This window comes from Opisthocomus hoazin, chromosome 2 (genome assembly GCF_030867145.1).
Source record: "Opisthocomus hoazin isolate bOpiHoa1 chromosome 2, bOpiHoa1.hap1, whole genome shotgun sequence".
Lineage (NCBI taxonomy): Eukaryota > Metazoa > Chordata > Aves > Opisthocomiformes > Opisthocomidae > Opisthocomus > Opisthocomus hoazin.
Window position 1 is genome coordinate 32,659,692 of NC_134415.1, and position 14,485 is coordinate 32,674,176.

The 14,485-nt window shown below is 37.0% G+C and overlaps 1 protein-coding gene across 3 annotated transcripts in view; it reads right to left on the bottom strand.

Annotated features, from left to right (window-relative positions):
* LIN9 (lin-9 DREAM MuvB core complex component) overlaps positions 1-14,485 on the bottom strand; it is a 42,133-nt gene that overhangs the window by 14,512 nt on the left and 13,136 nt on the right. For 2 of the 3 annotated variants that reach the window (XM_075413093.1, XM_075413092.1), the window contains 4 exons: positions 13,741-13,835; positions 9,818-9,922; positions 7,806-7,939; positions 4,694-4,819 (listed from right to left, as the gene is read on the bottom strand). In XM_075413093.1, the coding sequence (XP_075269208.1) occupies positions 4,694-4,819; positions 7,806-7,939; positions 9,818-9,922; positions 13,741-13,835 (460 nt within the window). The remainder of the gene's footprint in view (positions 1-4,693; positions 4,820-7,805; positions 7,940-9,817; positions 9,923-13,740; positions 13,836-14,485) is intronic. The other variant, XM_075413094.1, reaches the window with a different exon arrangement.

Below are 14,485 nucleotides of genomic sequence, written 5' to 3' on the forward strand. Positions count from 1 at the left end.
CATACAGATGTGAAGACACGTCAAATAAGCAGGCATAGTTAACAAATCAATAAAGGAAAATGAAAAAGTTTGGGGTGAAGCATTCAAGAGAAAAGGATTTCGTTGACCGGATTTAGACAGTCTTACTCCCCAGAATTATTGCTCCTAAAATAACCGTTTATTTAAAAATAATACCCAGGAATGCTAGCTGTTGCGTCAGTGTATCGGAAAAGTACAACTTTTTAGGACTTCTTCTGCTTATAGAGGTTCACCTGGTGTCACCACAAAGCTAAAGCAGGTCCCACATCCAGTCTGCTCTGAATACCAGTTCAGTGCATGCAAGGAGGACTTACTGTGAGGTCTCTGGCTGCCATCACTTACATAGTCGAACCTTTTCACATGTACTCATTAGCTCAATTAAACTAACTTAGTATGAAAGGGTACCAGATTCAGAACATAAAAGGGCACTTCTCTGCCTCATCTCCTTGCATCTGTGCAGAGTACAACTCAGCCACAAAACCTCTATTGTGCAGATGAATTGTTCTGAGATTGATCACAGTAAAAGTACAAATTTATTTGAACTTGGGCTATTGTATAAAATCAGATAATCTCTAGCAGTTCCCTCCCCCTTTTTAGGGGAGGTGTCTTAAAATGTAATCTAAAAGATGGATTTTCTCTCAAGGCCCTCGATTTTATTAATTTTCACTTTTAACCTACTGAATAGACATGATGCACGAGGGAGATATCGAAAGTATAAAGATATTAAGGACTTGATCCTATCTATGTTTCCATATTAAAAAAAAGTTTTATCATTCTTGTGTGAATGAAAAGTAATTCAAAAAAAGGAGTATAGGTGCTATTTTAGGTCTGCTTAGTTGCAGAAGCAGTTGTTTATCAAATAATTTACTACCTTTGTTAATTGCTTTACTGCAGTCAAATTCAATTTAAACATTTTCTGTGGAACTCATACAGTTGTATATTGATTACTGATCAATAAAAAGCCCTATTTTACAAGGTTGTTTAGAAGACACTGACAACTCCTCTGCTGGTTCCCCCTTCTACACTGCATTTTTTTTTTCCATTTCAAATCCATTCAAGATCTTCCTCAGTTATTTATCTCTAACTCGCCACTGAGCAGTCAGCTCCTATTTCCAAGTCTGCTTCTACTGCTGTCTTATTATATGCCAAAATAAACTTTCTTATGTTTTCTTCCGTATACACCTCACTCGGAGAGTTCCACAAAGCCATGTCACTATACTCCAAAACTTCTATTCCTTGCAACGTGTACAACGAGATCATAAGAACTAAGCTGCCAGCATGCTGAGACCCCTTTCTTTCATACTGACCAGCAGCTCCACACTCATTTGTTTATATGCGTACATCATTTGCCTTTTATCCCATACATGGTTTGTAAGTTATATGAGGCATAGACCATCCGTTTTGTCCAGCGTGTACAGTGTTAACACAAAGAGACCTTAGTCCCAAGCAAGACATGAAAAAAAAAACCAACATCACAGAATGAACAGGAAAGAACTGAAGCTGTGATGTATTTCTGTCAGGTATATGCAGTAATGCACTGCACTGCAGGTTCCTTTACTAGGCTTTCCAATCACCATCATCGCACAAGTCGCCACTAGTCTAGAAACTGTGTTGTAGACTGAACAACTGTAGGTGGTGCCCCAATCACCAGTTCACCACAGAAGAGCAGAATGGGTTTACATGGAGTTGTGTATTGCCTAATGATCCTCATTAGGAATTCAAAATATCTGGAAAGGGATATGGCAGAGATGGTGGTTGGGAGACTTATGCTAAGCTTATTTGGATATTCTTATTTAAAGATACTATTTGCTTCATATTTACTATTGGGGAGAAACAAGTGTGAAATAATGCTCGTCATGGGCTCTGAATATGAAGTAGCAAACAGTAGGTCAGAGCTTTTCAATTCCATCAAGCAGAACAGAGTGACTAGTCCCAGCAAAACAAAAAAAGGCCAAAAAAAAAAAAGCAATGCAGACTTTAATAGTCATTCTAATCATGTCCACGGTTCTGCATCATGAACATCAGATATCACCTGATGTTCTTTGACCCATGCTCTCAGAAATGCAAATTCAAACGCTGATATATTAATCACTGACCTTGGAGGTCCCTACAACAGCAACTACTGTTTTACTGCTAGCTCTGATGTTCTTAAGAAGTCTCCCTTCTGAATGCTTTAGGTCATGGATGTAGGAAGTATTTGCAACATATTTCTGGCTTCTGTTAAAGGAAATCTCCAACCCCATATCCCCCAAATGTATTTAATAAAGGTTATCCCATCTTCATGCCATTCCTATGTCACATTGCAACCTCATTAGTTTTCTGCAGACCCTTTTTAAAAGGTTGAACATTATTCTCAGTTTCTATCTCGGTCATGAGAATTTGAACTAACAAAGGAATCATCACCACCATACAGTGGCAGGACAAGCATATCTGAGCTTAACTCATATCCATTGCTATTTCACAACCCCAATTAAGTTTATACAGAGTACACAAGACTAACTATTACCTCTTCCTTTTCTTGAAGAATATCTTTCCCCACAGTCTACTGGAATCTTACAAGCTTTGCAGGCTCCCATGAAGAATACTGTTGTGCCAATCAACCACACTGTTGATGGTGTGATAGGACATTTAAAGTAGCAGTAGACATAAGAAAATACTACAATACATTTAAAACAAAATTAAAAAAAAAGACGACAACCACGTGCACAGCTACCACACAGAGACACTATTATCCTCTGCCATCAACACTGTGGATGCAAAATGTCTTATTTTTTTCTTCCCTCATGGGGAGATATCAGTATTGACACGGTATTTAGCTTACTTGCATATGATGAGGACAGACAGAAGAAATTTCTAACAGAATAATAATGTAAAAAAACCTTTGCTTTAGAGGTACATGAAAATTATCTTGAAAAAGCATTCGAATTATTTAGAATAATTAAAAATCTTTTAGAACTAAGAACAAAGACCACTCTGGACATCTTGAAAAAGACTACCAGTAATTTTATTTTTTTTTTAATTATTAAAGAAATGAAAAGGAAACAGGAATGCTTATTCTATGTTGATAAAAAGCAAAAACTTGTAAGGTTTTGGTGAACAAACAAAATGAGACTCCATATCCACTCAAATATTTGTACTTCAGAATTCAGATAAAACAACTTCCTACCCATTTAGACCTGTGGTTCCTTAGGCATGAGTCTCTCTTTTTAAAAAGCTAACTATATGATAGCTTAACAAAAAAACCCAAACCAAACCCAACAATAGCCACCCTGCTGGCCAAGGAAGTTTTATCAATGGTCCAACAGACTGCTAAACAAGGCAAGCCGATCTTTTATAGTGGTACCCACTTTTGGCAAGAGTCAAAGAATAAGTGATGATTTAACCTCCAAGTACACCATTTCCCTCTCAGCAGGAAGCACGATGATAGAGGAATGAAAAGCTATCTCAGTTAAGCTCAAATGATATGAACAGCTTTCCAAAAGGAATTATTTGGTTTTAGTTATGTAAAATTGTTTACAGGTATAGGAGATGAAATAGCCTCCATCAGACAAAATATGATCTAACTCCGTACAGTGATCTGTGAAATGGATTCAGTTCTTTAGTGTTTGTATTTTCATAAACGAACCGGTCTTATTTCTGCAGCACTACTTCTACATTTTTCTCCTAATTTTACACAATGATACGATCATTGAGCTTGGGAAGGACCTCTGAAGGTCATCTGCTCCAACCCTTCCAGCAGAGTCACCTACAGGAGGCTGCCCAGGAACACATCCAGACAGCCTTTGATTCTCTCTAAGGATGGAGATTCTACCTCCTCTCTGGGCAACCTGTGCCAGTGCTCAGTCACCCTCACAGTAAAAAAAAGTGTCTCTCTATGTTAAGACTGAACTTTCTGTGTTTCGGCTTGTGCCCGTTGCCTCTTGTCCTGTCTCCAGACAACACCGAAAAAAGCCTGGCCTCGTCTTCTCTATGCCTTCCCTTCAGATACTTATACACAGAGACGAGATCCTTCTTGAGCCTTCTCTTCTCCAGGATAAATGTATAGGTTCTGTGAGAAGGCTGAACTGAATTAGTGGGTTTAAGAATTAAATTAATTTTTCTAAACTAGAGAAAATACACGATGCCCTTCATTAAATTCTGGCTTCTACTCTACAATGTACAATATTTTACAGGTGACTTTCTCCTCTCTTACTTTGACAGGCAAGCCAGGAAAAGTTAAGGATCTATAAAACAGTTTAAAAAATAATAAAATGAATGAGATTAAAATGTGCACTTGTTTTCCCCAGGAAGAGATAGTTATAGGCAGAAGAAATAACTTGGTGAAAAATTGGCCTGTCTTGCACGCCAGGAAGCACTGCAGCATAGAAGATACAATAATAATTTCAACATATCCTAGCTTGGACATTCAGTTATCTAGAGTGGCAAGAGAACTTTCCAAGTATAGGCTCATGAGAACTACATGGACTGGACACAAGCATATAAAGAACGGGGGGGGAGGGGAGGGGAAGCAGGGCGTGTACTCACAGAACATCTCTTCAATAAAATGTTTTTCTACTTTCAGCTATTATTTTGCTTTACTACCTGCATGCAAAATTATTTTAGAAGGAACAACTCCAGTAACATCAAAACTACATGTATTTCTTAGTTGAAAAGAAAGAAAGCAAGAAAAAATTACCTCCGTGGTTTTCCCATTAATCGTCTGATTTTCCCCCACTCTACTCTTGTCAATTTTCTGGTTTTCAAATTTGGGAAAGATTCTTTCAAACATACACAGAAATCATTATCTCCTTCAAATAGTGGTCTGTTGAAACATAATTTGTCCTCTGTTAACTACACTTAGTAAACTTTTGTCACGAGATTCCAAAAAACATCCACCATAAGAAATACATTGAAAACAAAAAGTACAAATCAGTCATATAAACAAGAGACTCCTAGTCAAAGGACAAATTTAACCTGAAATAAATTCAACTGAAAACAAAGACAGAAAGTTTCCAGCACTGTTGGTTCTATTTGAGCCTTACTACCAGTGATATTTAAAAATATTCCTCCCTCTTGTTACCACAGGGGAAACTTCTTCATTCATCCTGCTTTGTAATGTATACAGTGGCATCAAATGAAACTTCAGTAAAGCAAATGCAGTGTCGTGAGGATACTGCAACACACTGAAGGAAATCATAAAAGATATGGTGAAGGGGCAATATGATACTGAGAAAGACAGTACCCTTTTTCATAAATTCATTGAATTATAACGCAGATTCTCAACAGAGGGTTAAAAAATACAGGAAATTGAGCCAACTTGTAATTCTCTGCAGCTATACAGGTGAGACTTGTTACACCATACCATGACTCCACGATGAAGCAGAGGATCAGTATTACAGAAGTGACAGTTCAGAGAACCCACCTCACAACATCTGAATTTCTCTTTGATGGTATGACCTGTCTGTATCTTTGTGATTTATGACTGCCTTTTACTCTGTAGCACCACATCCTTCTTGGGCTGACGAGACAAGGGTGCAGCAATGGATATGCCTGTCTAATACCAGGTTAATCATTAAAGACTATGTGCAACTGAAATAGGTATCACCTGGTGAGAACAAAAGAATAACTGCATCCTGGATAAAGCCACTTCTCTCCACTCTCTGCAGCGCGCTGGGGTTTAGAGCGGAATATCCCCAAGAACAGAACAAAGGAAGGATCTTGGAAGCAACGCTGCTTTCAAGTGGGAGTGTGGGGTAGTGGGAGAGAGGGAAGGTGCATAGAGAAAAGGAGACTCAGGCAAGAATGGAAGAGAATATTTTTGCAGTAGAAGGATCTGCAGCTGTGGCATGAAGTGAAAAGGAAACCACAAAGGGCGATCAATGAGGCTCAGGAAACAGACAAGGAAGTGTATAAAAGAGTTTTATTTTATCCAGTTTTACTGTCACTAACATAAGATATCTGTGTAAAGAATAACCATTTTTGTGGTGTTTTTTTTTTTTTTTTTTGAGAAAGAGAATCTGTATTTGATTCTTTTTACTATCACTTGTCCCTAAGGAGGCAAACTGTAAACCCACAGCATTCACAAAATGGGAAGCTCTGGGAAATGGTGTAAGCAAGCTACAGCTGCACGTTGTTCTGAGGGTCTATGATCACTGTAGTAGTAAGTAGCTCTTCAGAAGTCTCCGTGTGTCAGAAGTCAGTGGGATTGTACAGAAAACAGCCCTCTGCAGCAGCATAGAGAGAATCCAAATGAAACAGCTTCAATAATCTAATAACCACAGATGATAGCTGTAGAGATTAAAATATTTCGAAAACTTATAGTAGACATTGCATTTAAATTCATGATTTCAATTTCAGATGAGAAAATTCAACTAAAATATTTTGAGACACGTACAGTGAACAATATTTTGTCAGTTCACAGCTCTACACTTTAACTTTTCTAAGCTTCTCATTAAGTCTAGATCATACCATTCAAACCATCATACATCAAAGTTTTTCTTCCAAAGGTATGTAGTTTCTTAAACTATGTTATATCTTGGCATAATCATATCTTACTAGTGTTACAAGCATACATTGATAACTATCAAAGAGGTTTTCAGAATTACCTGCTGAAGTAAAACTCTACCAATAGACCTAAAGTACCACAGACAATTATTTGAGATTAAACTAAAAGTTCTTGGACTGCTGTAAAAATCATAATTATAAATGTCATATTAAAATTACTACTAGGAATAAGTAGAGTTTGGGTTCTTTGGGGTTTTTTATTATTTTTTTCCAAATAAGGGACCAAAAAAAGCATATAAAGACTACTTCTTTCAAAGGAATTGAAACCTACAGATGATGAATTTAAACCTAACTAAAACAGACATATAATTCTACTTGTGATGAACATATCCTAAAATGTTTTGCTGTTGCTATGACTGCCTTCTCAGTTAAGGAAAACAGCCACAGCAATTGTGATTACAATTGTGATTAAAATAGGAGGGAAAACCAGTAATTATTTTGTTATAAATAAATTCTGGAAAAGAATGCTTGTTAACTCTGAAGCCATTCTTTAGAACATTACATACTAGTGTTTCGTCTGTTAGTCAATCAGTGTAGATTTTAAGATTCCATCCATCAACAATGATTTTTACATTTTAGAATTTTTAGTTTTTCATGACTGGGGACTAAATTAAAATGGTTCTTTTAAACAATTCATACCACGTTGCTAGTTCCATTAAGAGAACAAGTGCCAAAGACTCTGAGGCACAAATTACAGAAACAGTCTAGGAGACAGATTAGGAGATCCAAGAAGGATGCTGATGTCTAAACAATAGCTGAACAGTCACAACCTGGAGCTCTGTCTGCAACTACAATAAAAACAGGATGATGGGGGAAGAAATATCCAAAATTTACACCTTTTAGAGAAGCAGCACCTTATGAAGAAGCAGTCTCCCTCCCATCCCCTGTGTCTAACAGTGATCCAAAGGTCCAAAAAAGTCTAAGTGTTCTTATAACTTCATGCTTAAGATGTTAAAAACATTACGAATAAAATCTTGTATGTAGTAGAGGCAGAGGTGATAAAAAGAAAATTATTTCCGTGAACGAAGTCTTTCCATAGAAGACTATACAAGGACCCACCCATGTAGGCTGCTCGTTATAAAATGGAAAAAAATACAAAACAAAACAATGAAATAATTTTCAATAACTAATAATTTAAGAATAAACTTCGGAGTATCTAACCAATATATGGAAATTTGCAGCTCAATTTCAGAAAATGACTTATTTCTATACTAATGAGAGATAATTATATAAAACAAACATACTTATCTATATTTGAATAGAACCATTCGTATATGCACCACTTGTGAGCTTTGGGAAGTTTGAGGAGGTTACGAAGCCGTAAGCCAATCTTCTGTGATGCTTTCTTGTCTGGTGTTGGCATTGTTGTATTAAACTTCTACGTAGTAAAATAAAGGAAACAGTTAAACACAGTCTAACATTCTTCAATATTCAAATAATTAAACTAAATTTTCTTGATAAAAGTTTGCACATTAATAATTGTTACCTTTTAATCGCACATACTGTTTCACGACAATTTTTTTGTTGCAGATCTATAACGACTGCATTGTATCAGCAATGCAATCAAACATAACAAATGGCAAACTTTAGTAGGATCAATACAACAAATTACCTCTACACAAAGCTCTTCTAACAGAAACATTTTTCAACACTGAAACTACATGATTGGTAACAAGAGCATGGCACTAAAGGACACACGGACTTCAGAAGTTTGAGGCACCACTGAACATTGACTCAGGTAAGCATACGTGATGTTGCAGCTCAGATGACAGCAACACCAACTGCCTTATGTGCACTAGTGCTTCTACTCTTGCTAACTCAACTGAGGATGAAGCTAGCACAGGAACGCAATACAGCCAAAGCTTTGAGCTGAGCATCTGTTTTTTAGAAAATTGCAAGAGTAACTAGGATGCACATAAGCAATCAAGTTTTAACTACATTTGAAAGCTATTTTATAAATTGCAGAAAAGACACTGTCTTAGACTGCATGCATAATACATAGACCTGCGTTTAAACAAGACTGTGGAAAAACAATTTCATAATTTTGTTCCAGGAATGACTGTCTCAACTCACAGAAAGAAAAACTTATTTACAGAAAGTAACAGCTTTTGAGAATATTAGCTTAACTGGGTCCACATGCCATAATCAGTTGTTATCCTTCCCCAAATGCTCAGAAGTATTTTGACCTTTAGTAGCAGCAACAACAGGATAAAACATAAGGTAGACACCTTGCTGGCTCCTGCTGTGCTCAATCACTACCTTCTAGTTACAGGTCCCCTTTCTTCCACTGGAACTCCAGGAAACAAAGCCTAGCAGGACAGCAAGATCTGTGAGCTATGACAGCTGCAGCCCCTCACAAATGTTTACCTAGCCCTCCTGAACCAGATATTTAAGCACAAAGCAACTGGGCTTAGAACACTATCCAGGCCTTCCTACTGTTAAAAAATCATGGTAATGAACAGAGAGAAATATCATGGCCCTCATCTCTGACAAAATGGACCCAGCAAAATGGCAACTGCTAAGCCTAAGTAAGTACTAAGTGAGACCAGTATTCAAATAGTACTTCTTCAGTGTGGCAAATCCCGGCTCATAAGGTGATGGTACAGAGAAGTGATTTGGATGACAAAGGTACTAGAGAGCCAATTCTTTGAGACAGAGGTGTTGCCCTGTCTAACACAGCAAATAAAGGCTGACAGAAATTGCAGCTACTCTTTCATGCTATATCAAGGAGTAGACAGTCAAGTGGAGCAGCAGAAAAATAATCTGTTTGAATTGGAGGACATTATCATTACAGGATCAAGAAGGTATAGATGGCTATGAATACATTTAAACTACAAATCTAGAGCAAGTTCCTAACTTGGAATACATTAAATTCTATAGCAGCCTTCTATATGATGTAGTCAGTGCAAGAAACGTAGTCAGTTTTTTAACTGAAGATGAATAAATTTATGTAGACTGCAGGACACGACTGTTTGTGAGAGCAAAACGGGCGATTAGTCTGGAAACCTTTGTAGCTCTGTATGCTTATGTCCAGGGTCAAGAACAGCTACTGTATAAACAAACTGAGGAACCCAGTTGTAAGAAAGAAAAATCTAAATCTGTTTTGAATTGTGGCTTACTCCTAGCAACAGCTTTCCTGGCAAGAATATTCATAAACTGATAATGCAACTTGAAAAGCAACTGTATTCTGATTTTCAACTAACACAGAAAGGCTTGTTCCCCTTTTTGGTAAAAACATCTGCATACACGTAGGTACCTGTGCAACCATCGCAACCTTCCGATTTCTTTTGGGTGACCTTGTGTTTATTTGTCTGTCATCTTCTTCACAGAAGAGTCGACTCCGTTTTGAATTTCTGAAGGGCTGCATGTATCAAAATTAAGAACGAATTACAAGGAAAAAAAAAAAATCTGGTTTCTCCGTTCACGCACAGAATTCACAGTGAGAAGTGGAACGCCTTTTCTCTTGCCAGCTATTGGTTTTAAGGCACACGGTACACAATAAATAGTGCCTCCTAGCAGTTAGAGATCTAAGGGCTGAGAGAAGAGAAGAAGGAATTTCAGATTCCAGGCTTTCCAATGCTAACTATAACCCATTACTATACTGCTGGCGCAATTCCATGGAAGTATTTAGAACGTAACTCCCACTTGTTCCCAGAGGAGTTAGGTGTCTAAACACTTGTGTATCTAAACTTAAAATAGTCCTTGCTTTCATTAGAAGCATATCTGTTAAACAGTTTGTTCTAAATTTTGGGTAAAAAAAAGTTTATTCAAACAGCGTATTTGTTTTGGTACATTCTCAGTAAAAATGTTAGCTGGATATAATTCTTTGGCAAGGATTTCTTAAGAGTCTAATGAAGTGTTGTGGGTTTGTTGTTTTTTTAAACTCATTGAAAGTGCCTACACTGCAAAATGCTAAGAAGCTGAAGTCTGAAGAAACTAAAGCTTGAATAAGTTACATTAAAATACCAGAAAAGAGAAGAATTTAGAATTTATGCTAACTAAAATTCACTTGTATGCTAGGATGTTATAGCTCAAAGAGAATTAGAAGGCTGACTGAAAAAAAGAAACCATATTGCAAACACGTGCCATGAAAAAAATACTTCCATTTAGTTATTCCTCCACATTTTATCCTATGACAAAAAAATCTGTGCTTCCAATGAGGACAAAAGAGTAACCTATGACTGGCTGTTAGTGCTGAGAGCAAGCAGCTTTTCCTTCCATGAAGACTTGGCAGCCCAGCACAGGAACCAGCCGTAACTGCAATGTGTCTCCTTTGCAGAACCCCAAGACTGCACCCTGTAGCATTCCTTTTACTTCAAACTATTCACAAAGGTGATGAGTAAAGGCAGAACAAATGCAGGTTTCAATTCTTTCAGCACAGATGGTGAAAGTGCCACAAATTGATACGGGTATGAAATCTGTAACACCCACAGTGTGAAGAATACTGATGACAAAGATAAACCCTTAATAGGAGTCAGAAAGAAAATAAATCAACACAGTGAAATAAAGCTCCACTAATAAGCATTTACTCTTTAGAAAGGCATTTAATAAGTTTGTGACTGATTAAAGTATCTGTTTTGAAACAGATATTCTCTATTAAATTAATTAGGGGTAGCAAAAAAATCTGCCTGTCCCATGCCATGAGAACAGCTGGAGCTTTCCCAGGGAAATGTGCCTTTCTTACTCTAAATTATACAAACTTTATAAATGTAACCACACAAGTGTATTTAAGTAACAGTATAACAGCAGTGCCCTATATGTGCTAGACACCTAAGCATGTTCAGCACACAGAAAATGTCCATTCCTTGTAGACGTTACAAACAAGGAGAGCCACACACCGAACAGAGGAACTATGTATTGGCAAGATAATCAAACGGTGCCCACATCACATTAATACAGTAATTAGTTTTATTATATTGTAATGGATGTTGTTGTTCTCTCTTCACCTAGATACATTGAGTTCTTTTCTTCACATCCTCCAATTCACTAAACCTTAAGAACAATCTTCAATTTCAATAACAAAGTCTTTATGTTCTTTTATAACACCTCTGCCATCCTTGACAAACCATCACCCTAAAAAAGAAATGTCAGAACTATTCTAACTTTTAAGCAAGAAAACAAATCCACAACCCTGTTCCAACAATAAAAACTTGTTACACTGCAGAATTCCAGGTCTTTTTAATCACAGCATTCTGTCCACAGGATGAAGAGTCAGGTTCCTATTGAATATTTGCAATTGTATCTTAGTCTTGACATTTGACATGCTGGTTCCAGAACAACGTTTTTCTCCCAAATGTCTATATAGTTGTTCTTGATTTTATGACACTATACGAGATGCAAAGCATGTGCCAACACAGGAACACAAATGCTAAAACAATTTAGACAAAATTTAAGAGTTCCTTCAACCTTATGCTAAAACTATGATACAGATTAAAAGAACCGTTTTACAACTCTCAACAGAAGCTACCAAATTCTATTCCAAGGAACTATCCAAACTGATAAGAGTGTTTCAGTCTGGATTGCTGGTGTCTCACACGAGAATAAAATCAAAAGCATTGCAAAGAGGTATCATCCACATTAGCTAAATAGGTCAGGCATTTTTGGAAAGATTTTTCAATCAACAGTACAACATACCTGCAAAAATTCCAGTGTTCAGGGAACTCAAAGTAGTCCAGAAGAATACATCACATCTCAGCAACATGGGCCACTGCTAACACAACAGACTATCCCCTCATCTTTCTCCCAGCTTTCTACAGAATACCGAACTACATTCAAAGTTTGACTCCCTATTTTTAATATCTACAGCCAGCATACCTAAAGATTGACAAAGTTTTCATACAAATGCTATGGCTAGTGACTTTGGTTTTTGGCACATACAGTCTTCTAAGTTACCGGTAAGGGCTGCTTCCATGAGAAGACGAGTATTCCTGAGGAACAGCTGAAATGAAATCTTGCAGGAACTAAGGGCCGTCGCAAAGTTCTGGTCACTGTCTGGAACTGGACTGTATAGACCTTATGTTCTCTAGCATAAACACATAGCAATACGTGTGTATCTATATAACTGTGTGAATCCTACCAAAATAAATACCTTCTCTGCATAAGTTTCTCTCTCCAGGGAGCAGATCATGGAACAAGCTACATAAGGCAGATGTTAGTCACGTTGCTTAATGCACTACTGGATGCTGCACAGATGTTTTGATTATGTGCAAACTAGGCAAGTGCTATAGCTTTCAAACATAATGTTTCCCTTCCGATAAACAAACAGTTCACAAAAAATAATGATTTGAATGAAGAAGGGGTAACAGTCGGCAAGTTGGTCGCAATTACTGTAGAAGAAGGTGGCACTAGAAGAGTATGGGAGAAAGACCTGCCTAGCAATTGAGACTGTATTTCATACACTCTCCAGGGTGTAGTAAAAAAAGCACATGGTATTACAGATGTAGAAAAACAAGGCACTGGGTGCAATATAGGTGGTGGCAAAACCAAATTAAAATCACGTAATTCAGTAGAGGAGGTTGAGAATAGTCAAGAAAAGCTCAAATGTGATATAACGGGGAAAGAAACAACAATGGAATATTTCAAAAAGAGAGAGGGAAATGGTCAACCCAAACACCAGACATGCCCTTGAAGGCTGCAGGCTCATTATCTTTCATTCCCCCACCCCAAGGCTGCTCTTTAATGTAAGGTCTCCTATGAGATCTGTCAGAATACTACATGACATTTCACTGACATTCCTTTATTTTTATTAAAATCTGCCCCCCAGAAGGCACAATGATGGAAGTGCATTATGACATTTTCCCTTCCTTTTCTTTATGCATCTTTTCTCAGCCATAGTTAGAAGTGAGATACTGCATGAGATAAAACAAAATGGTTGATGAGAAATGGCGATTCCTATGTTCAAGGTGGTAGATACAGTACAGACACTTCACACAGCAATTGCTTTACAAAAAACAGCGAAAATGATTACGAGCTATCTTGAACAAGGTCAGCAACCTAATTTGTTTGATTACTCATAAGTTTTCATCTCATATTCAAACTGTGTAGACTGCTTACGAAGAACACAGTTTAACGTTCAGAAATTATGAAACTATAAATCTCCACCAAATTTTTTGACCCTTAAATTTTATTCACTTCACGGTATTTTACCAATCCTGAAGTTGTCTTTTTATTGCTTCTTACCATTTCCACTGCAGAACCAGCATTCTTGCTTTTCCAGATCGGCGTTTTCTGCAGAGAATTATACTTCTCATTCCATGAACTCGATAAACTTCCTTCTGTTGTGAAGAAATTATGTCATTAATATACATACATGTATGTTTTAACGTAACTACTATCCAAAAGCTAATATAACATCTTCGGCTACTAACATATTTTTGTTACTTGCATCATCTTCTTTGGATTCAACTACAAATCGATTTTAAATTTCAGTATTTTTATTGAATTGTTCTAAACACTGATTAAAAAAAAAATTGAAAGAAATTTTCAGTACAAGGAGAAACACGAACAAAACATTATTCTACTCCTCATTACATTTAGATTTCTTGAAACCTCCTTTGCTGGAATCAGTTACTTCCACTGCCAGGTTGACACACATCTAGACAGCTATACTGTGGCTGTAACTGAAACCTGGAGAAGGTAAAGTTCTATCAGATCTGGCCTTCTTCTGGTTCTAAAAAATTAAGTGGGTGCACACAAACAAGTAAATCAAATTTTACTGAAACAAGCCTGTACTAGTTACAACGTATTCAACAGACCATGTCTTCTTCCTTGAGTAACAGAAGCCTTGTAATATATAAAAAAACTCTTATTGTTGGGCAGATTATAAGTATTCAAAATTTTAATGCATGTTCATAATGACAATTCTAAAGAAAAAGACACAAGAAACAGATTTTTGATTTGGCCCACAACTTGCTGAGAGAAAACA